Source organism: Sinocyclocheilus grahami, unplaced genomic scaffold, assembly GCF_001515645.1.
Source record: "Sinocyclocheilus grahami isolate Dianchi unplaced genomic scaffold, SAMN03320097.WGS_v1.1 scaffold460.1, whole genome shotgun sequence".
Classification (NCBI taxonomy): domain Eukaryota; kingdom Metazoa; phylum Chordata; class Actinopteri; order Cypriniformes; family Cyprinidae; genus Sinocyclocheilus; species Sinocyclocheilus grahami.
In genome coordinates, this window is record NW_015505639.1 from 155,962 (window position 1) to 179,859 (window position 23,898).

At 35.1% G+C, this 23,898-nt stretch overlaps 1 protein-coding gene and 1 long non-coding RNA gene across 3 annotated transcripts in view; one reads left to right on the forward strand and one right to left on the reverse strand.

Moving 5' to 3' along the window:
- Positions 1-7,895: 7,895 nt before the first annotated feature.
- LOC107552893 (hydroxyacid oxidase 1-like) lies at positions 7,896-20,133 on the reverse strand. The gene is made up of 9 exons (XM_016234930.1): positions 20,030-20,133; positions 19,718-19,869; positions 16,935-17,190; positions 14,792-14,967; positions 12,083-12,174; positions 10,184-10,342; positions 10,032-10,101; positions 9,401-9,591; positions 7,896-8,288 (listed from the first exon to the last, which is right to left on the reverse strand). The coding sequence occupies exons 2-8, from the start codon at positions 19,821-19,823 to the stop codon at positions 9,524-9,526; spliced, it is 927 nt and encodes a 308-aa protein (XP_016090416.1). The 5' UTR covers positions 19,824-19,869; positions 20,030-20,133; the 3' UTR covers positions 7,896-8,288; positions 9,401-9,523.
- A 2,670-nt stretch (positions 20,134-22,803) lies between these two features.
- The window catches only part of LOC107552895 (uncharacterized), a 7,645-nt gene continuing 6,550 nt past the window's right edge, over positions 22,804-23,898 (forward strand). Inside the window, exon 1 of one of the 2 annotated variants that reach the window (XR_001604909.1) lies at positions 22,804-22,881. This is a non-coding gene — a long non-coding RNA (uncharacterized lncRNA). Of the gene's footprint in view, positions 23,043-23,898 lie in introns of both variants that reach the window. The other variant, XR_001604908.1, reaches the window with a different exon arrangement.

The following is a 23,898-nucleotide window of genomic DNA, read 5'->3' on the forward strand; positions in this document are numbered from 1 at the left end:
AAAGTTTCAGACATAAAACTTTCCATGAATAATGTATAAATAACATTTTTGCAACTACGTTTTGAGAACATTATTAAAGACCAGACAACTCCCCAACTCAAAAAATATATATTCTAAGAACATTTTGCTAATGTTTCATTAAATTATGAATGCTTTCTTAATGTTCAAAACTTTCTTGGTTATAAGAACTTGAAGGGAACATGCAAACATTATTGGAATGTTGTTTTTGAATGTTCTCTGAACACTCTGAAACAAATAGTAACATTTAAAAAAACATTAAATGAACTTACCACTAAATGTTTCAGAACTAAAACAATCCATGAATGATGTACAAATGACATGTTTGTGCTAATGTTTAGAGAATATTAGTAAAGACCAGTTAACTCTAAACAAATGCTCTATTAACATTACTGGAAGAACAATTGTTCATATATTTGAGATAACCTTGTCAGAATGTTCCTTGTTAGCTGGGATACTGTTTGCATTACATTTGCATTCATGCATTTTGTAGATGCTTTTCTCCAAAGCGACTTGCATTGCATTCAAGGTACATCAGTTCATGCACTCCCTGAGAATCGAACCCATGACCTTGTCTTTTTTTTAGCTACAGAATTGCATAATACACAGTTGCACATAGTATAAAAAAAAACAAAAAAAAATAAGTATGCAGTATATAGTGAGCTAGTATTCCCTTGCAGCCAGAGCGGCAAAACACGTGGGAAGGCTTCAGAAACAGAGCCGCCCCTAAACGTATGAAATCACAGCATGCACTGTTTGTTTTTCTTATTCCCCTTCTCGTTTCTCCTCATAGATGCCCTACGTGTCGAGACCATCTTGACGGCCGTGCGTTAGTGTCAGTCCAAAGTTGTTTTAGTGACCCTGAGTGTTAGTTTGAGATCAGTTCTGGTGGGTTAACAATCATGCCTGATCCCCGGGCAGATGACTACTGTGGGAAGTATGATGGAGTAATTACTTGCACATTGATATGGTTTTCCAGGCCATTACATTCTGTGCCACAGGAAGGAACTGCCTTGTTCTGTTTGCCGTATCGCCCATGCCAGATCTTTTAACTCGGCTGATTTTCCATCAACAGTTGGGCTTGAAAGAGCAATAAAAGAGTTAATCAGATGCATTTGTTGACATTTAATGAGGGTATAACTCCACAATCTGCACGTCAGGTCTGTTTCTCTTGTGTTTAATGCAGATTTGTTTAATCCCACACCACAGCATTAATTCGGAGCGCATTAATCGCATCCTGCAAAGATGTTTTCTGAACAATGAGGAAAAGATGTTTGTCTCGATGCAGAACAGTTGTTTTAAATAATAATGTGCTTGTCTTTACAGGGGAAACCCAATAATCAAACAGACGTTTTTTTCACAGATGAGAAGCTAAATATTGCCCTCTCCTGGATATATGACTGGAATCTCGTGCTTGATGAGCCAGTCAGTAGGGAGCAGATTTTTAGGCTCTACGTAGGTGGCGTTTAAGACATCATTTGAGTGAAGCGGGTTCCAAAAGGTAGGCAGCATAACTGTACTCTCTTCTAAGATATCTTCATTTGGCCACAGCCAGGGCTTGGTAGTAGATGATCACATGCAATTTGGATTACGTAATCAGATTCCAAAAATTAAGTACTTGTAATTAGGATATATTACATTTGAAAATACTCACAATCAGACTACAGTTATGTTTTTATGGATTACATGGTTGCATATTATTTACGCAATGGCAGTAAAAAAAAAATTTATTGATTCTCCCTAATTCTTCTTTTTTCCTCTTTTAAATTTTCCTTTTAAAAATCCTACTGCGTGTCACACCATTCAGCTTTGACTATATTCAAAGACAGTCAGAAAGAATATTTCAAGGACTATATTTTCAAAATGGTATGTTAAAACAAATTTAGTAAAAAGTAATCTAAAAGTAATCTAAAAAGTAGTCAGAATACATTAACTAAAATAAGTAACTTGTACTAATAAGATGACATCACTAACTACAGTTTTCATCATGCAATCTGTAATCAGTAACAGACTACAGTTTGTAAGTAATCTACCCAGCACTGGCCACAGTATTTCTAATGGAGAAGCAAATCACACAATGCATTGAAACGATCTCAGTGGAAGTAGTTTGGAATCATTTGTGAATTTATTTATTTAGTATTTGTATGTGCTGTATATTTGTATGTATATTAGACTGTTTTGGTTGGCATCTCAGACTAAAATAGATGCTTTTAGAGGTGTATTGCCTACACCTTTAGTGTTCAAACAATATCTCATTTGCTTTTTGAATAGAACATCCTAGCAACCACCTAGCAATGCCCTGAGAATGCACAGAACACCCTAGCATCATTGAGGTGAGTTCTGCATGGGCAGGCACACCCTCTTAACTACCCAGAACACCCTGGCAAATGCATAGCAACACCCTAAGAATGCAACACCCTTGCAACCACATAGCAACACCCTAAGAACACATGGAATGCCATAGCATCATGGTGGCGAGTTTTGCATGGGCTACTACGTCCTGGTAACTAGCCGAAACACCCTGGCTGCTGCATAGCAGCACCCTAAGAATGCATAGAACACCCTACAGCAACCATATAGCAACACACTAGTATCATGGTGGCTAGTTTTGCATGGGCAAAACTAACCAGAACACTCTAGCAACTGCATAGCAATGCCATAAGTATGCATAGAAAACCACAGCAACCACACAACAATGCCCTAAGAACACCATAGCAACCACATACTAACACCCTAGTATGCTGACATGTTTTGCATGGACAACCATGTCCTAATAACTACCCAGAAAACCCTAGCAACTTCCTAGCAATGCCCTATGAACACATAGAACACAATAGCAACAGCATAGCAACACCCTAAGAATGCATACAACAACCATAGCAACCACACAGCAATGCTCTAAGAACACATAGAACACCATAGCAACCATATAGCAACACCCTAGCATCATAGTGGTGAGTATTGTATGGACAAACACGCCCTGGTAACTACCCAGAAATCCCTGGCAACTACATAGCAATGCAGTATGAACACATAGAACACCATAGCAACCACATAGCAACACCCATGAAACAAAGAACACCATAGCAACCACATAGTGACACCCTAACATGGTGAAGAGTTTTGCATGGACACACACACCCTGGTAACATCCCAGAACACCCAAGCAACTACATAGCGACACCCTAAGAATGCATAGAAACCACATAGCAACACCATAAGAACAAATAAAACACCATAGCAACCACGTAGAAACACCCTAACATGGTGACAAGTTTTGCATGGACAAACATGCTCTGGTAACTACCCAGAACTCAACTGCATAGAAAACCATGCATAGAAAACCATAGCAACCACATAGCAACACATTAAGAATGCATAGAAAACCATAGCAACCACATAGCAACACCCTAAGAATGCATAGAAAACTATAGCAACCACATAGCAACACCTTAAGAATGCATAGAAAACCATAGCAACCACATAGCAACACCCTAGCATCATAGTGGTGAGTTTTGAATGGACTAATACACCATGGTAACTACCCAAAACACCCTAGCAACCATATAGAAGCACCCTGAATGCATAGAAAACTATCATCCACATAGCAACACCCTAAGAATGCATGGAACACCATAGCAACCACATAGCAACACCTATGAAAATACAGAACACCATAGCAACCACATAGTAACACTTTAACATGGTGATGAGTTTTGCGTTGACAAACACAAAGTAACTACCCAGAACACCCTAGCAACAGCTTAGCAACACCATAGCAACACCCTAAGAACGTATAGAACACCATAGAATCAAGTTGGCGAGTTTTGCACGGGCAAGCAATTCCTGGAACACCCTAGCAACTGCATAGCAACACCTTGGCAACCACTCGCAGCACTCAGCGAGTTTTACACAGGCAACCACCACTCTAGTGAGTTATGCTCTCAGCATTTCTTATAGTCACTTTATCCATGATTTATGTTCTCTTGTAGCAAGGAGGAATTAAATCATATGTGAAAACTCGTGAGAAATAAGCAATCTCTTATTCTGTCCTCAGAGAAGCGCCGGGCTGTGGTCCAGGAGAGCGAGTCTCTGTCTAGACACACAGGTGCAGATCTCTGCTGTGTCACAGCGAGCGCAGCTTCAGCGGGACACACCCTGTCCCACACTGACTTCAGCGCGCACAAACCCAAGCTAAAGCTGCGGCCAGACACTGTATTTCAGAAACAGACATGCGTTTGCCTGCCAGATCACAGCTCCACAAATCCAAAGAGCTGAGATACACACTGTACTGAGGCCTTATTTCACAAGCGCAAGTGATTGTGAAGTTTAATACTTGCAATTAGGGGTTTGTTCAAATCCGTAACTAGTAAATGTAATGATTTACCACTAAATATGAAATGAAAATATTTATACGTCATAGAATAATCTGGGTGAAACATATCACATTATTATTTGTGACTCTGGAGCACAAAGGCACTCTTAAATCGCTGTGGTATATTTGTAGCAATAGACAAAAATACATTGTATGGGTCAAAATTATAGATTTTTCTTTTATGTCAAAAATCATTAGGATATTAAGTAAAGATCATGTTCCATGAAGATATTTTGTAAATTGTCTACCATAAATACACATTACAACTTAATGTTTGATTAGTAATATGCATTGCTAAGAACTTCATTTGGACAACTTTAAAGATGATTTTCTCAATATTTTGATGTTTTTGCACCCTCAGATTCCAGATTTTCAAATAGTTGTATCTCGGCCAAATATTGTCCTAACAAACCATACATCAATGGAAAGCTTATTTATTCAGCTTTCAGATGATGTATAAATCTAAATTTGAAAAATTGACCCTTATGACTGGTTTTGTGGTCCAGGGTCACATTTATATGCTTATATTAATTTTGTTTCTGTAGTTAAATATTTTAAATAAAATATCTTTGAGCTGATATCACTTACGGTTTATTCATCACACAGTACTAATGTTATTATTATTTATGTACCATTATAGTATTCCTTAATATTTTGAAATGGGTTTTGTTTATGTATTTTCAGTTTTTATTTTAATGATAGTTTTAGCAATTTTGTTATGTCAAGTCAAGTCAAGTCACCTTTATTTATATAGCACCCGTGCATCCGTCTAGTTGCACATTGTAATCCACGAGATTCGGCGTACTGTCTTTTGGTCCAATAAGTAATATCTCTGTCTTATCCGAATTTAATAGGATAAAATTATTGGTCATCCAATCTTTTACATTTTTAACACACTCTGTTAGCTTAGATAATTTAGAAGTTTCATCTGGTCTTGTTGAGATATATAGTTGAGTATCATCGGCATAACAGTGGAAACTAATCCCGTATTTCCTAATAATATTACCAAGTGGCAACATGTATATCGAAAATAGCAGAGGACCTAGGACAGATCCTTGTGGCACTCCATATTTTACTGGTGATATTTGAGATGACTCCCCATTTAAATGAACAATGTGGTAGCGATCGGACAGGTAGGATCTAAACCATCTTAAAGCCTGCCCTTGGATACCTGTATAGTTTTGTAATCGATCTATGAGTATGTCATGATCTATAGTATCGAATGCAGCACTAAGGTCAAGTAAAACTAGCAATGAGACACAGCCTTGGTCTGACGCAAGTTTTTAACAAGTGCAGTTTCTGTGCTATGGTGGGGCCTGAAGCCTGACTGAAATTCTTCATAGAGATCATTTTTTTGCAGGAAGGAGCACAATTGAGCAGACACAACTTTTTCTAAAATTTTAGACATAAAAGGAAGATTTGAGATGGGTCTGTAATTAGCCAGTTCACTAGGATCTAGTTGTGGTTTCTTAATAAGAGGCTTAATGACCGCCAGCTTGAATGGTTTTGGGACGTGACCTAAAGACAACGACGAGTTAATAATATTGAGAAGCGGTTCTTCTGCTACAGGTAACAACTCTTTCAGTAATTTAGTGGGTACAGGATCTAACAGGCATGTTGTTGGTTTAGATGCAGTAATAAGTTTATTTAGCTCTTCCTGTCCTATAGCTGTAAAGCACTGCAGTTTATCTTTTGGTGCGATGAATGAAGCTAAAGTATTATACGCTGTAGAATCTACATTTGTTATTGTATTTCTGATGTTATTATGTGCATTTGTTATTTTAAAAAAAGCATACTTTTATTATTTTTTTCAGTTTTAAATACAACAAACCTATTTTCAGTTACATTTCAGTGTTAAACTTTTATATTTACAGTATATGTTTATATTTGTACATTATTATTGTAGTTTGACTTATTTTAATATTTTATAGTGTTACATTATTTGATTTATTTGTTTAATTGTAATATTTTGTATTATTTTGATATTTTATAATATTTTACATTTCGTCTAATATTTATATTTTATTTTATTTCAGCTTTATTTCAATTAGAAAACAAATGAACATGAATAGTAAATAATAGTTAATAAAATGAATAGTTTTAATTTGAATTAACATTATTTTAATATTTCAGATTTGTATGTTATTTTAATATTTAATAGCATAATATTGTATAATATTTTATATTTCATCTAATATTTATATTTTATTTCAGATTATTCAATTCAATTTTTAAAAAATAACAAAACCTTTTAATAGTTTTAGTCAACAATAACAACACTGCACTGGAAATGTAAGACCAGGTTGAGTGAATTGCATTATGGGATGCATTATCTCACACACAGCGTGCTTTGGTTGTATAATGCACATTTTTACATATGTAGTAATTCGTCTAGACATTCTATTGCCACAGTACTGTTGCAAAAATAGTAGTATTCCATTCTGAGTATCTGCATGCAGGGCTGGTGACATGAGAGGAGAACGTTCCTTCTCTCTCTCGATGAGCCACTTTTGTTTTCTTCGCTTTGGTTTGTGTGTTTGAACAAGTGCCCTGCTCTGGTCAGACAAAAGCACCTTGTTAAGCAAAACCTCTGCTAACTTTTATGGGTGATGCGGTCTCGGTGCTATTTGCAAACGCTCAAACAAATTAGAATAACAGCTGTGTGATGCGGGCGCTTTTCGCTCAGATTCTTCATGGCCACACAGTGTTTCAAAATGATATCCTTCAGTGCAGCTCTTTTTCTGCGGCCTGCAGGCGAGGTTATATTGAGATAACTGGTGACCTGCTGCGTCAGCACTAGTGATATGACGGCTGAAGATCAACAGGCATGTGCGTTTTTCAGTGAATCAAAAGTGAACACTGCAAAAAAAGATTTTTTCCCTCAGTATTTTTGACTACTTTTGCTGTATAAATGTTCGAAACATTCGTAAATCAAGATACAAGTACGTGAGATGCAAAATGACTTAAGATATTAAGTCTTGTTTCCAAAAAAACTATCAAAATGAAGCGAGTTTATGCCTAAAACAAGAAAAACATCTGCCAATGGGGTCAGAAAGAGACACTTAATTCAAAGAGACTAAGAAAGTTTTTTTTCTTCTTACTCCGTAGGAAGATATTTGTTCTTGTTTAAAGCAAAAACTCAATTTTGATATATTTTTCATAAAACAAGACTTAATATCTTAAGCAGTTTTGCTTCTCAAGTAAATGTGTCATGATTGAAGAATGTTTAGATGTTTGCATTGAAAAACAAGTCCTGGGGATGAAATTCATTTATTGCAGATTTCAGCATGCGTTAATGAAAATGTATTTGGAAAAATGGTTTAAATACCATTGCATTTAATAACAAAGCATCAAAGCAAGATGCAAAAATGGCATCATTTGCATGCTTTTGGATGCACACGTCACACTTAAACATTTATAAATAACATTGCATTGGATAACAAAGCAGCAAAGCAAGATATTGCATCATTTGCATGCATATGCAATTGATTATAAATTATCTAATGCAAAACCATTTGGAGCCACTGTACGTTTATCATCTAAGTATCTAGGTTGCACGCAAACAATGCAAAACCTCTCATAAAGTGTAGGTTTTGTTTGATTTCAGCAGGAGCTCACTTCCCCTTTCTGGCCCCTGCACACAAGTAGGCGGTTCAAACAAAGTGTTTGGTGCTAATGAACAGACCCTGACAAAGTTTGTTTTCCTGCGGAGAGTCAATGCATATAATGGCTTCATTCAGGTCCTGTGGTTCAGCCATGGAAAGAGCTAGTAAAGAAATCCCATGCCTTGTGTGTGACCTTTCTGAACCTCTCACAAACCTGTTTGCCTTTCGGGCCCCGTGGAGGGAGAATGCATATTCATGAGAAACTCGCTGCAGTGAAGCCATTCACAGCACTGTAAGCAAAGAGAGAAATGCAAATGACAAGTACAATATGGGGAAATCTTTTTTTGGTTTTCATGTGCATGCAAGAAAAAGTGCATTAACATAAATCATGAAGTGATTATTGACGGTTGTTTCTTTTAGTGGAAATATGTTACTGCGTGACAAATGCTCTGGCATTAATTAAATGGTTAGCTCGCTCAAAAATCACATTTTTATTACCGTATGCATCTTTGTGTGGAAAACAGCTGCAACATGACAATGAGTTCATGTTATATGCTATTTAAGTCTTTAATAATAGTTTTAATAATAATTAGGTTTTCTTTTATGGAAGCCTTTTTCCGCCACAGGATAAAAAAATACACAATTTTATTATGAGGAAAAAGTTTTAGTTTTTTCCTCACAATTATGAAATTACAGATTTAAAAAAAAAAGTTTTTTTTTCCCACCATGGAATATATATATATATATTTTTTTTTTTAAAGTAACTGACTTTTTATCTCGCAGTTCTGACCTTTTCCTCGCAATTGAGATCTTCTGTTTCACAATTCAGAATTTTCTTCTCAGAATTGCAATTCTGAATTTAAATCTCACACATCTAAATATGTATTTATTTATTTAGTCCTGTTGCGGAAATGAGCGTCCACATTTTATATTATCCATTTTCATTTTAGTTAATGTTCTAGTAATTTTGTTGTGTTTTTGTCATTTTTATTAGTTTTCTTTTTTAAAACGTTTATTTATTTATGTATGTATGTTTTGTTTTAATCCAGTCATGGAAATGAGCTACTATATTCTTTTTTTTTTATGATATTTTCCAATAATAAAGTTTAAGGTTTTTCAATATTTTATTTCAAGCAACAAAAATGTTTTTTTTTAATGTTTTTAGTTAAAGTTTTAGTTTTTAGTATAATAACCCTGGTTCGTGTTTAGATATAATATGCCTTTAAATATCCTCTTCGTTTTGTTCCCAGTGTCCGGACAGTGAAGAAAACTGGAAGAGTCACAAAACTAAACATTGCCTGCTTCCAGTAAACAGGAAGGATTACTGCTGTCAGGCACGGTACGGCTGTACAAACCACACACTTTTCATGCATTTATTCAAACTTTTACACGAATGACTTACACAAATGTTTTATTCATGATGCTAAATCTGTCGTGCCCAAATCCTCTGGGTTCATTTGAATTACACAAGTCGGTCCAGTCACTGGCACACATGAAATCTCCCAGCATGCAACAGTTCTGCTCATTAGATCCTTGAAATGAGTTCAGATCTTCTCAGATGGGATCTGTTGACTTCCTTTAGTGAGCGACAGCCTGCCAGAAGACAACATACAGGGAAAAAAATTAAATACAGAACAATCCCACTACTGTAGTTAATCTGCATTTATGTATTTTTTTTTATATTTTATTTTAAAATATTTTTAAATGTATAGTTCAATATAGTTTCTCCTTCTTGTAATAATTTTTTGTTATAAAATAAATACTTTTTTTTTTTACTTTAAATCAATTCAAATAACTAACTAATGTATAGTTCAATATAGTTTCTCCTTCTTGTAATAATTTTTTGTTATAAAATAAATACTTTTTTTTTTACTTTAAATCAATTCAAATAACGAACTAACATTTTAATTTAATTTAATTTAATTTTATTTTATTTTATTTTATTTTATTTTATTTAATTTTATTTAATTTTATTTAATTTTATTTTATTTAAAAAAAAAATTCAAACTGCATGTAAACACCAATACAAATACCTGTCAGCGCCAATGCAAGGTGAAGTTCCTCTCGCAGTATTTGGAGAACATTGCTGACTCCTTTGTCACCCTGAAGACAGAAAGTTTGATGTCTGGTTAGACATTGAGAACTAACATGCATGTCCAGTAATTCAATATTAACTGTGTCTCACCTCGCAGGCGAGTGCCCACAGGATGGGTCTCCCTACAAACACTGCCTTTGCTCCCAGAGCCAGAGCCTTCAGCACATCTGTGCCCTTACGAACACCTCCGTCCATGAAGACATCCACCTTTCCTTCTACAGCCTCCACAACCTCAGGCAGAGCGTCAATCTGCACTGACATACTCCATCACATTACTGTATGTTATTGCTCAAAGATTGCCCTGCATTCTCAGTTATACACTCATTTGGAGTATTTAAGATGTTTAATGTTTTTGAAAGAAGTCTCTTCTGCTCACCAAGGCTGCATTTATTTGATCAAAAATACAGTAAAAACAGTGAAATATTACAATTTAAAATAACTGTTTTCTATGTGAATATATAGTCAAATGTAATTAATTGCTATAATCAAAGCTGAATTTTCAGCATCATTACTCTTCAGATATTAGTCTTCGGTGTCACATGATCCTTCAGAAATATGCTGATTTGCTGCTCAAGAAACATTTCTGATTATTATCAATGTAATAAAACAGTTGTGCTGCTTCATATTTTTGTGAAAACTATAATAGACTACCATTCAAAAATGTGGGGTAAACATGCATTAAACTGATCAAAAGTGACAGTAAATATATGTATAATGTTACAAAAGATTTCTGTTTCAAATGAATGCTGTTCTTCCATCAAAGAATCATGAAAAAAAAGTCTCACAGCTTTCACATTATTTCTGATAATAATCAGAAATGTGTCTTGAGCAGCAAATCGGCATATTATTATGATTTCTGAAGATCATGTGACACTGAAGACTGGAGTAATGATGCTGAAAATTCAACTTTGATCACAGAAATAAATTACATTTTAACAGATATTCACATAGAGAACAGCTATTTTAAAAGGTAAAAATATTGCACAATATTACTGTTTTTACTGTATTTTTGATCAAATAAATGCAGCCTTGGTGAGCAGAAAAGGCTTGTTTCAAAAACATAAAAAATATGAATTATTCCAAACCGATGTATTTTCAGTATCTAAACTTACTCTTATGTTTCTTGTCTTACAGTATAGTGTATCACCAAAACTGGTTATCACAGAAACTTCTAGAAGGATAGAGTTTCAATAAATCATCATCAGCATTAATTATAGATCATAACATAAAACGCTCTGTATCTATATTAAGAACGCTCTTCACGCTCAGTTGACGTTCTTCAGTTTTGGAGACCACTATGCGCTCATAAAACTTGAGGTTGCATCCAAACCTTTGTTTGGCGTCCACTTCGGCAAATGATTTCTGAAGATCATGTGACACTGAAGACTGGAGTAATGATGCTGAAAATTCAACTTTGATCACAGAAATAAATTACATTTTAACAGATATTCACATAGAGAACAGCTATTTTAAAAGGTAAAAATATTGCACAATATTACTGTTTTTACTGTATTTTTGATCAAATAAATGCAGCCTTGGTGAGCAGAAAAGGCTTGTTTCAAAAACATAAAAAATATGAATTATTCCAAACCGATGTATTTTCAGTATCTAAACTTACTCTTATGTTTCTTGTCTTACAGTATAGTGTATCACCAAAACTGGTTATCACAGAAACTTCTAGAAGGATAGAGTTTCAATAAATTATCATCAGCACTAATTATAGATCATAACATAAAACGCTCTGTATCTATATTAAGAATGCTCTTCACGCTCAGTTGACGTTCTTCAGTTTTGGAGACCACTATGCGCTCATAAAACTTGAGGTTGCATCCAAACCTTTGTTTGGCGTCCACTTCGGCAAACCAGGGACCGTATTTCACACTATCAAAGATGCAATTTACAGGCCGCAGAGGATAGTTTGCAAAGAGGACTTGTGGGTTGGAGGTCTCTGGAGAACAATAATGCCTCATTTCTTCAACAGACACTTACGGTGGCTGGAACTCCATCAAGCTGTCTTGCTCCGTGGTTTGACACAAGTATTCCATCCACCCCATACTTCAGCGCTTCTTTGGCATCTTCAGCTAAAACGGCGAGATTCACCATGAGCAGAACATTAATTACTGCGGTTCTTCTGAAGCAGTTTTGCCTTTTCTCATTCTACAATTTGGAGCCAAAAACTTTTGCACGGAGGAAACTATGTTACATTGCAATTATGGTATGCAATGCTGCCTTTATCTGGATTTAAATGAAGAGTTCATGCAAAAATGTGTTCACCCTCAGGCCGTCCAAGATGTAGATGAGTTTTTCTTCATTAGATTTGGAGAAATGTTGCATTCTGTCACTTGTTCACCAATGGATCCTCTGCAGTGAATGGGTGCCGTGAGAGTCCAAACAGCTGATAAAAACTTCACAATAATCCACACCAATCCAGTCCATCAGTTAACATCTTGAGAAGACAAAAGCTGCATGTTTGTAAGAAACAAATCCTTCATTAAGACCTTTTAAACTTCAAACCATTGCTTTCGACTAAAATCCGATTCTGTAATGCAAAATAATGCTTCCTTCAGTGAAAAAGTCCATCTCCTGTTGTCTCTCACATCAAAATCCAGCCACAATAGAGCTGTTTTGGACTGGTTTGGCTTGTAAACAGAGCTTGATCTGTGCAGATTTCTCTCCTGATTCAGATGAGACAACTTGTTTCACTGGAGGAAGCGTTATTATGTATTATGGACTTGTATTTTAGCAACAGTTTGAAGTTTAAAACACCTTAATGATGTATGTGTTTCTTACAAACACGCAGCTTTTGTCTTCTCAAGATGTTAACTGATGGACTGAAGCGGTGTGGATTTCTTGTGGATTATTGTGATGTTTTTATCAGCTGTTTGGACTCTCATTCTGACGGCACCCATTCACTGGATCCATTGGTGAATACGTGATGGAATGCTACATTTCTCCAAATCTGATGACGAAACAAACTCATCCAGATGTTGGATGACCTGAGGGTGAGTAAACTGTAAGCTGATTTTCATTTTTGGGTGAACTATTCCTTTAAAACTTTTATTCCAAGCATTTCTGTTGCTATTGCATTTACTCATTTAGGAAACTATTGCTCATAAATAGCATCAAGATGCTGATTTTTGCACAGGAAAGCAACTTCAGAAAAGGTGAAAAATTAGCTTTACATAGTGTAATTTAATTTCTCCAAGTCTGTTCTGTTCGGAAAAATCCCGAAAATGATTAAATGCCGTGTTCCTTTCAGCCGAGGCCAACAGGAAAGCATGCACTTTTCAAGAAGAAGTATGTTCCACACATGAGCTAAAATAACTAATGGTGTTCCCCAATTACTAAAGATTGTGTGTGTGTGTGTGTGTGTGTGTGTGTGTGTGTGTTTTGACTCTTTTATTTACAGAATGTGCCATTTCCAGAGCCAAAGAGAAGATAAAAGTTTATCTGAAGACACAATAACAGCAGTAAAGCTTCTAGACGTTTCTGAGATAACCTCAGTGCTCACAGACTGACTGCTTTTTCCTCTCGGGAGATAAATTGCACATTATCTTTAATTAGCGGCCCCTCGCTGACAGACGGGGTCGACTGGCCGCTTTGTTTTGATTAGGTTATGCAAATGTGTCATTCTGTATCAGTGAGGGGTGAGCATTCCACATTCTTGAACATAAAGGTTCCATTTAGAGTCAGAACTTTAATTCTGTAGTTCTTTAGGAAAAAAACTGTACTGTTCCATTAATTAATAATATGATCTTAAAAACCTATAATGCAACATCAAGAATGTTACTAATCTCCATAAGACCTTTATTTTTAAGGGTGCAGGCAAGAGAGGCGGTTTGAGAGAGAGAAGACATTACGTACAGACTTAATGAAATCCAAAGTGGACCTTCATGGCTTTATTTCATGTCTATTGGCTTTGAGGTCAGCTAGTGTACAAGTGTAAGTTTTCACTTTTTAAATATGTAATGTTTTCATAACATGCATTTATTTGGCCTCTTTTTGCAGGCAGAACAGGTTTGTCCTTCAGTGCCTAAGATATCCCACAATCCTATGCGTGCAAGTTTGGCATTTTATGGAAAGAATCGAAATGATGTCTGATGGAAATGTCTGTTTTTTATATATTTTTATTGTTTTTAATATTTTTTGTTATTTCATATTGTTTTTTATTTTATATTTGTTATATTTTCACTTTATTTTCTATTTTATTTTATTCATATTATAGTTGATCATATTTACTTTATTATAGTATATACTTTGTTATGGATGTTTATTATTTGTTTATTTTTCCCCCTTTATCTAACTTTATAAAGTGACCTTGGGTTTTGGAAATGCAAACAAACAAACAAACAAAACAAATACATGCATATTTTATTTTATTTTAAACATAGCCACTAAATATTTGTTTGATTGTCTCAAAAGCTGACTTTAATTTGTTTTAGATCTTTAGACGTGATTTTATGGTGCACTGGAAGTCTGGACAGCTTTCAGACAAAACCACAGATGATGTTAGTGCAATATTGTATTTTTGTATTTAATAATTTTTTTTATTTAATTTAAATACTTTAATAAAATTACAAATATATTTTATTGCATCTCATTTGAAACCTGTCTGAATCCTGTGAAGTCACAGTTTCGGACACAAGCACACATGACACTACAGCTCCTCCAGTCCCCAAACACGGCAGGATGGCTCACCTGTCAAAACCCCTTTGACCAGCACAGGCAGCGAGGTCATTCTCTTCAGCCAGGCGATGTCGTCCCACTTCACCGTGGCATCTATGGCCTGAGTTACATACACCGCCAGGCCGATGTCCTCCCCGTAACCCTCTTTTGAGGAGAAGGCTAAATCAGGGGTGTCGAAATTGGCCATCCTGGGGGGAAAAAATCGAAAGTGCAAAATGGAGTTAGTCCTGCGAGTGTTGTTTTTGGTCAGTTTATGAAAACTGAGCTGGGGTTTTATCCAAACAGCAGAGCTCGCACTCAATTGGCACCTTGTTGCCGCTGCTGCGCTTTGATTTGTGGGGCCGAGCGAAAGTCTCCGGGAGGGTTGAGATGAAGTTCATGTTGTGTCACTGCTGATGGAAACGGAGGCAGTTGTGCTGAAATATATACGGTGAGGCCGTGATACTTTTTTGGATTTCTAATTGTCGTAATTCACCTCGTGGGATCCGGAGCAGGAAGGCTTTACTTTCATGGGGGCATTTTTATAGCGGGCCGCTGTTGGCGTATCTGTAGAACTGCTGATATCTGAAAGTTTCCCCACATAAAAAGCCTAATGTAGCGAGTGTTGACGGAGCTGAAGCGGCGAGTGTGAATCCCCACGAGCGGCGTGATCTACTGTACGAGAGAGATTTGTTTCCATAAATACATAAAGCTCTTCAGTGAGCGCTTCGGTTTTCAAAGGACGACAAAACTGTAAAATAATCTGTCCACGAGGGTGAGAAAACTGAGGCCCTGCTTATTAAGAAACCTCACGAGAATTGTAAAAGGAGTTAATATGATCAGTTTTTCTTTATAGTTCTTGTGAGGTTTCTTTATCATACATTAAATCTAAACTGTAATGTTTACAATGCAGCATCTGTTTGACTAGAAAGATGTAAATGAAGTTGCTGCTTTATTGTAGATATTGCAATGTTTTATGCCTTTATAGTATTAAAGCATCTAGAGTCTGTTAGAGCATTATGCGGTTGCTAAGGTGTTGCTATGCAGTTGTCAGGTTGTTGTTATGTGGTTTCTAAGCATTCTGAGGTGCTGTTACAATGTTACGTAGTTGCTAAGTTCTAAGTGGTTGCCAGGGTGCTGCTATGTGGTTTATAAGCATTCTGAGTTGTTGTTAGAATGTTATGGGGTTGCTAAGGTGTTGCTATGCAGTTACAACGGTGCTCTTAGTGGTTGCCAGGGATTTGATATGCAGTTGCTAAGGTGAGTAAAGTTGTAGATCTAACAATATAATTTATAAATGCATGACAGGGCATTTGCTAGGGAGATTTACATGGTTGCTAGGGTGTTGCTGTCTGGTTTCTAAGCATTCTGAGTCGCTGTTAGAATGTTATGAGCATGTTGTGAATGGTTGCCAGGGTGTTGCTATGTGGTTTGTAAATGTTCTGAGTTGCTGTTAACGTATTATGTGATTGCTAAGGTGTTACTGTGCAGCTGCCAGGGTGTTGCTATATGGTTTGTAAGTGCTCTGAATCTCTGTTAGTGCACTGTGTGGTTACTAAGGTGTTGCTTAAGGGATGAGTTGTAAAAAATATGTCCCATGATTGTGTAAAAATTGCAATGAAATCACCTCTTTTTGGTAGTTAAATGTATATGTGATATACAGTATATGTACCTTTTCCCACATGCTCAGATGTTGTCAGTATGTTTTGACAGTATGTTGCTGTGCAGTTGCTAGGGAGTTCTAAGTAGTTGTTAGAACGTTTATATGCAGTTGCTAAGATGTTCTGAATGGATAAGGTGTTGCTAAGCAGTTGTTAAATGATTCAGGGTGGTTTTCAGTGATATGCAATTGCTAAGGTGTAAAACTGGAATATATAATTATAGATCTGACCACATAATTATGAATCTTTGGTGCAAAAGTCATAGAAACTTTCCAGAGCGGCAGGAACAGCGACAGTGTGACAACATAATAACACGTCCTGCCCGTCATATGCTACTGCTGAAGTTTGCACTGAAATCAGCATATAATCAGATGACTCTGTATATATTCTGATTTCAGATCAGATGAACAATTCACAGTGTGTTTGTGAGTTTACAAATGCAGCCAGCGATGTCTGTAAAGCACGCTGCTGGCACGCACACACGTCACGTAACGTGTGGTTGTCTCAGCGTTTACCTCAAATGAGAGGGCAGCTTAAATCGGTTGCGCACGTCATCACGTCGCCTGCCAAGATAAGGTGTGTCCACTGTGACAAAGATACCCTTATACCCGGCCTCCTCGGCCCTCCTGACCAGAGACTGAGTCAGCGCTCTGTCTTTATAAATGTACAGCTGCATCCAGCGCACGGCCCCAGGTGCGGCCTCCGCTGCTTCCTCTATGGTGGAGGTGGCCCATGAGCTCAGCATCATCCCCGTGTCACAGGACAGGCAGGCTGTGGATGGGAAGAGACCAGAGGACCAGTCAGAACAGCAGGGTGATTGTCATAAGGGTGCTGTGGCTTACAAGACACTGAATGGTCTTGGGTTCGAACCATCAAACAGGGCTGATCCATTAATTATGTCATCTAAAGTGTGTGGGATCTGCTCCGAGATAATAGATGCCTCAAAAAGTGCCATGCTAACAAGTTTCTGCCTAAACACTATATACAGGTTCCAGAATAAAACTGTGGTAATTTGATATTCACTACTACTGACAGTAGTACAACATTATGGAAGTCCATTTCAGCCACAAAAGAAACAACCGTGCGAAATATGACATAAATTGAAAATATGAGATTAAAAAGTCAAAGTTTTGGAATAAAAAGTCAAAATTATATAATGACTTAGTATGTCATAATTTTGAGTTTTTAATCTCATAATTTAGTAATTTTATCTCATTATGACTTTTTGTCATCATTTCAACTTTTTATCTCATAATTGACTTGGCATGTTGAAATTTCAACTTTATCTCGTAATTATGAATTTATGTCTTCATTTTGACTTTTTTTATCTCATAATTATGACAATGATATAATCTCAACTTTTTAAATCTCAATTGACTTTTTATCTCATAATTCTGACTTGGTATGTCATAATTATTACTATTTTAGGTCATAATTTCAACTTTTATCTAATTTTACATTTTTTATTTCATAATTATGACTTTAGAGTGTTAAAATTCTGACCTCTTATCTCATGACTTTGTGTGTCATAACTTTGACTTTTTATGTAATAATTTCAAGCATTATCTCATTTTTTCTTTTTTCTTTTTCTACTGTATATGTCATAATTTTATGTCAAACTTTTATCTCATAATTATGACTTTGTCTTTTTGTCATATTTATGACTTTCATCTTTTTGGCTTTTATCTCATTTTATATTTCTGGATTATGACTAATCACCAGTTCACACCAGACGCAAATGTAATTATTCGCACGAGTAGCTTACATACAGGTGCATCTCAATAAATTAGAATGTCGTGGAAAAGTTCATTTATTTCAGTAATTCAAATAAATGTATTAAATAAATTCAATGCACACAGACTGAAGTAGTTTAAGTCTTTGGTTATTTTAATTGTGATGATTTTGGCTCACATTTAACAAAAACCCACCAATTCACTATCTCAACAAATTAGAATACTTAATAAGACCAATAAAAAAAACAGTTTTAGTGAATTGTTGGCCTTCTGGAAAGTATGTTCATTTACTGTACATGTACTCAATACTTGGTAGGGGCTCCTTTTGCTTTAATTACGCTTAGTGAACCAAACTGAGAGACCATTTTGAAGGCTCAGGAAACCTTTGCAGGTGTTTTGAGTTGATTAGCTGATTGGCATGTCACCATATTCTAATTTGTTGAGATAGTGAATTGGTGGGTTTTTGTTAAATGTGAGCCAAAATCATCACAATTAAAAGAACCAAAGACTTAAACTACTTCAGTCTGTGTGCATTGAATTTATTTAATACACGAGTTTCACAATTTGAGTTGAATTACTGAAAGAAATGAACTTTTCCACGACATTCTAATTTATTGAGATGCACCTATACAAAGTCAACGCAAAGATGCGAATAGAGGCGAATTCGCGCCGGGCGACGCGAATGACGTGAAATGCGCGACACGTTTGCCGCGAACGCACGTTATTCGCCTCAATCGCGTCTTCCGCGCAAGTTCAAAAAATTCAACTCGAGCGGAAAATTCGCCTGATGTGTTCCCGCGCAAGCCAATCAGCGAAGAGTTTCTTGACACGTCCAGTTGAATCAGACAATAGAAGAGAGCATTATTGCAGCCGTCTGTTATTATATAGGTCTGGAGCATAGAAAACAATTAAAATCAGTTGTAGTGGTAGTTGCATTTTATTAGCATGGCTACAGAGATGCTGCTATCAATAATAAAAATAATAGTAATCAACACAGGTACAAAACAGCGATTGTAGTTATCGCCACCATGGTTGATCGCGCTGTTTTTATTCGCGCAAGTGACTCGAAAAACATCCCGCAAGTAATTTAGTGCGAGTGACGCGATGCGCATATTCACTTTGCATCTGGTGTGAACTCACCATTAGTATGTCATAATTATGACAATTATGTGTCATAAGTGTCATCATTTTACATTTTTATCTCATAATTGACTATGACATAATTTCAGCTTTTAATTGTGACAATAATTTCGACTTTTTATTTTTATAATTATGACTTAGTATGTCATAATTTTAACTTTTAATCTTATAATTCTGACTTTTTATGTAATTATTTTTTCTTATGTGGCAGAAATGGACTTCCATACTATAGCCACACTGAAACTATAGTATTAGCTCATACTATGGTAGCCATGATCCATTTTTGTAAGGGTAATTTGAGTGTGATTGGGAGCAGGATATACTGTAGAATGTAGGAAAGACTAATGGTGCTGCCATGTGGTCAGTTATAGTAATTGCAGTCACTGTGAAGCTTGTAGCTCCAGAGTAAGTTACTGGTGTCTGACCTCTCGCAGTGGCCGTCTCTCCGTCGGGGTGTGCCATTCTCTGCATAGCAGTAGCTGCCACACAGATGGGCATACTGACTCTCTGGCCCAGAACTGTGGTGGACATGTCCACTGAGGACACGTCCCCGAGCACACGAGGGTAAATGCACCACCTACAGGACACAGCAGAGTCACAACTCATATTTCAGAAATAACAACTTTATATAATAATTGACTATAGATGCAGCCGGGGCTAGTTGTCACATTTTTATTATAGAGAATGGGTGGGTTTATTTATAAATTGATTAAAGTCAATTTGTTTTTTAAACAAACCTTAAAGTCTTGACTAAAAGAGACCTCAACTACAGTGGGGCTTGTTGTCCCATTATAGGGGGTATGCAAACCTGTTGATACATGAAATACAGTCTAAAGTTAATTGTTATACTTCTTTAAAAAAAAAAAAAAACTCTTCTAAAAATCCTAGAAAAATTAAATTATGTATATTTTGATAGTATTGGCTCATTAATTTTCAAAGTTTGGTTTCTATACTAAAAAAAATAAAATAAATAAATCAACATTTCCATTTGTAAAGACATTTTCAGCTAAATATATTCCTATAAACAATTATTAAATGCAATTGCAACTAGCTACTGATTGTGGAAACCATATTTATAAATAGATGAAATGTTTATGTTTGTTTTTTCCTGTAGCATATGACTTCACTCCTGACGGTCACGCTTTTGTGTTAATATTTGCATTGATTTCGTGACTCATTGAGTCGTCTGACCGCAAGCTCACTTAACTTTCACAACGCGTGTCTGTAACCTGGAAGGACGTCTTGTTTGCACATTCTATAAATATGCATATATGACCAATATATATGTATGAGTAATAGAGTGGCATTATTCATCTGGACAGAGCCTCTGCTGACACTGCTGTAAGGCCGTGTTTAGGTCTCTAAGGTCCGTCTGCCCACCCACACGAACGCTCCAGGCCAAAATAAACGCACATAATTATAACTGACCCCACACAACCCAGAGACTGTCTAAAATTAGGCCAAAACATTCAGAAGAAGTGTAATTCTTGTCAACGTTGTAATAGACTGACTCAAACGATTGTAGACTGACTCATGCTGTTTACTTCATGACTTTGAAAGCAATTTGCCAGAGTTCTGTGTTATTAACTGTTTGCTGTTTTTTAACATTGTTTCATTTTTCTTACTGAATTTTTGTATATACAGTAGCTTGATGATTCTGAATAGGGTTTATAGACAATTATAGTTCATATTTCAAGATATTCATATTTCAAGAAAAGGTGTTCTTCACACATCGTTAAAATAATTTGATTAAACAGCAGATTTTCATTGTGAGTACATTCCCACATATTGACAGTGTGTGTGTGTGTGTGTGATAAATGTAAAAGTATTTTTTTTTGTCTGCCCCCCCAAAAACGTCATGCTTTGGAAAAATCCTAATTATGAGTTAAAAAAATTGAAATTATGTGATTAAAAAGTCGAATTTATGACACAAGAAGTCAACATATTATGACACATGTCATACTATTTTAGAATATTAATTATTCTCTGAGGTAATTGTCATGCATCCAGATTTTTTGTTTGTTTAAATCAGCAAAAAAAAAAAAAAAAATTACTACCATGATGCAAATGTTGATTTAATTAATCTTAATATATAATTGTTATAGTTATCATTTATTATAATTATTAATTAGAATTATTCATATAATATAATATAATGAATCATAATTATTATTGTTAATAATAAATATTTAAAAAAATATACATTTTATCAATGTATTTTTATTCTATTAATTTAATAATTTATGGTTAGGATTAAATGTTTTACAGGAAAATAATAATAATAATAATATATATATATATATATATTAGTAATGATAATTTCATGAGAATTACAATTTATAATTATAATAAATTATAATTATTATAATAATAATTATCACTTATATTTTATATATTTAATTTTATTCTGTTAATTTATTTTGTTCTATTAATTTAAATAATTAAAATTACTTTTTAAGTCTTGTTTTTGTTTTTACATTTTTTTCCTGCTTAATTGTCATCAAATAATGTAATATAATGTATTTACTTTTAATAAATAATTAAACTGGGTTTTTTTTTAAATACTTTTTTTGGCTTAACTATCATCAGATAATGTAACAGTGTCTTAAAGGTCACGAAATTAGGCTTCATTCAGTCGACAAAATGCAATTTCTTGGGGTGCAATATATTACAGACATGCTTCGTGAGATTCTCTCTTGCGTGAGTGTAGATCACGGCAGTATCTTCTCCTCCAGCTCAAACTTCAGCGTGTGTAGGATGTGGAGATGCGTCTCCTCTCAGCCTCCTCTGCAGCTTTACGTAACAGCTTTGCAGAGCTTCACAACAGCTGCTCACACACCACACACATCTAACTATCACACGCTCATTCCTTTGAAACATTGGTTTAAATGACTCTTGTCCCACTTAACCAATTTCCATGAAAATTAACTCATAAAAACTGTAAGTATAGTGATGATAACATGTGACACAAATGAAACGGCTGCTATATTCCAGCTCTGCTCATTCTGCTCTTTCATCAGCCAGCTTCATGCTTTGCTTTTAAACACTATTGAAGGAGGAATATGTCTGGTGATGTTTTCTCTTCTTCTTCAGTATTACAACATTCATTAAAAATGCAATGATGGCGATATATTTTATTTACTTTTTTTTATGTTTACTCTTTTTTGACTATTTTTATATTTTTTACAATTGTATTGTTTTTTCATTTTTATTATAGCTTTTTTTTATGTCTGTATAGGTTTATATATTTCAGTTTTAGTTTGAGTTATTTTAGGACATCAAGTTAAACTAAATAAAATGAGAAACGTTGCCTTGGCAACTTACTGAAATAAAATACGTTTTCTTATATTTTATTTAATTTCAAGTAACAGATTTCATTTTATGCATCTAGTTTTAATTAGTTTATACATTAAGTTTTTTATTTTTTTATGAATTCTTTCCATTTTCTGACCTATTTCAGGTCTTGGAGTCTCTAATAATCCTGGTGAGTTGAATCAGGTGTGTTTGATTAAAGAGTGCGTGCTGGGAGCTTCAGGCTTGAGGAGGACTGTCTACACAAACACTAACTGCATATCAACCTTTCTTGCAGGTTAGTTTCAGTTTTATGTTTGCATTCCTATTCAGCTCAGTGGCTCAGTGAGGCATACTGTATGTGAAATGAAATCTGTCATCTTGTTATGAACTGATGAACATGAACACAGTCTCAAACCTTCAGTAGTGTGACGTCAACAACAGCAGACGGGAAACAATGTAAGCCCATTTGACATTTTTAAGAGTCCTACAATGACGAAATACTTCAGATTTACATGTTGCTTGAAAACTATAGTTAATTACTAAAAGCTGTACATGGCTACTTTTGAATGCTCATCGAAGTAATAATATGGTTTTTGACAGCAGAATGATGAATGGTGTAGTTATGAGGTTCGACGGACTAGGAATAACTGACCTATGTTATGTAACTTTAGGTCAACTTTTTTTTCTATTCAATCAGACATGTTTCTTGTATCTTTTGAACATATACTGTTCATATCTTGTAGTGATGATGGTTTCAAAACTGTGTCTTTTAATGGTTATTCCAGTTTCTTGCTCCATAGATGTCTGCTTTAATAAGGTAAAAACTAATTGAAATCACCATACTTACCTAGCTGATTTCATTAAGAAATGCAAAAAAAAAAAAAAAAATTATGTTACAGGTATTAGAAGTGAGATGTTTAAATATACACTAATTTGCATACATTCTCCAGAAAATAAGTCTAAAAATTGGATAAAGACAGGTTCCAAATTCTTGTTTAATTTTGCTGATATAGTTAAAAGTTTTACTGGGGGGATTTTGGAGGATCTCTTAAATCAATCCGTGAATCAGAAAATACAGTCGACAGAAAAACATTTTTAGGAAAAAATAAATAAATAAATCAGGCAAATGATATATGAACAAATCGCTCCGTAAAAACCTTAGTTTTAGTGTGAGGATGAAAACTTAACAATTTTTAGAAAAATATGTATTATAACTGAAATCTACTGATGCAAATAGATAAAGTGTGATCAATCAAAAATCAAACAAATTATATGTGAACAAACTGCAATATAAAAACCTTCAGTGTATATA

What these genes read in the sequence shown, in the direction of transcription:
- LOC107552893 (XM_016234930.1), bottom strand. Translation starts at nt 19,823, where the DNA reads ATGTCCACCACAGTTCTGGGCCAGAGAGTCAGTATGCCCATCTGTGTG. An exon ending in GGTCAAAGGGGTTTTGACAG is followed by an intron (nt 12,175 to 14,791) that starts GTGAGCCATCCT and finishes TCGCCGTTTTAG; the next exon opens with CTGAAGATGCCAAAGAAGCG. An exon ending in TGTGGGCACTCGCCTGCGAG is followed by an intron (nt 10,102 to 10,183) that starts GTGAGACACAGT and finishes TTCTGTCTTCAG; the next exon opens with GGTGACAAAGGAGTCAGCAA.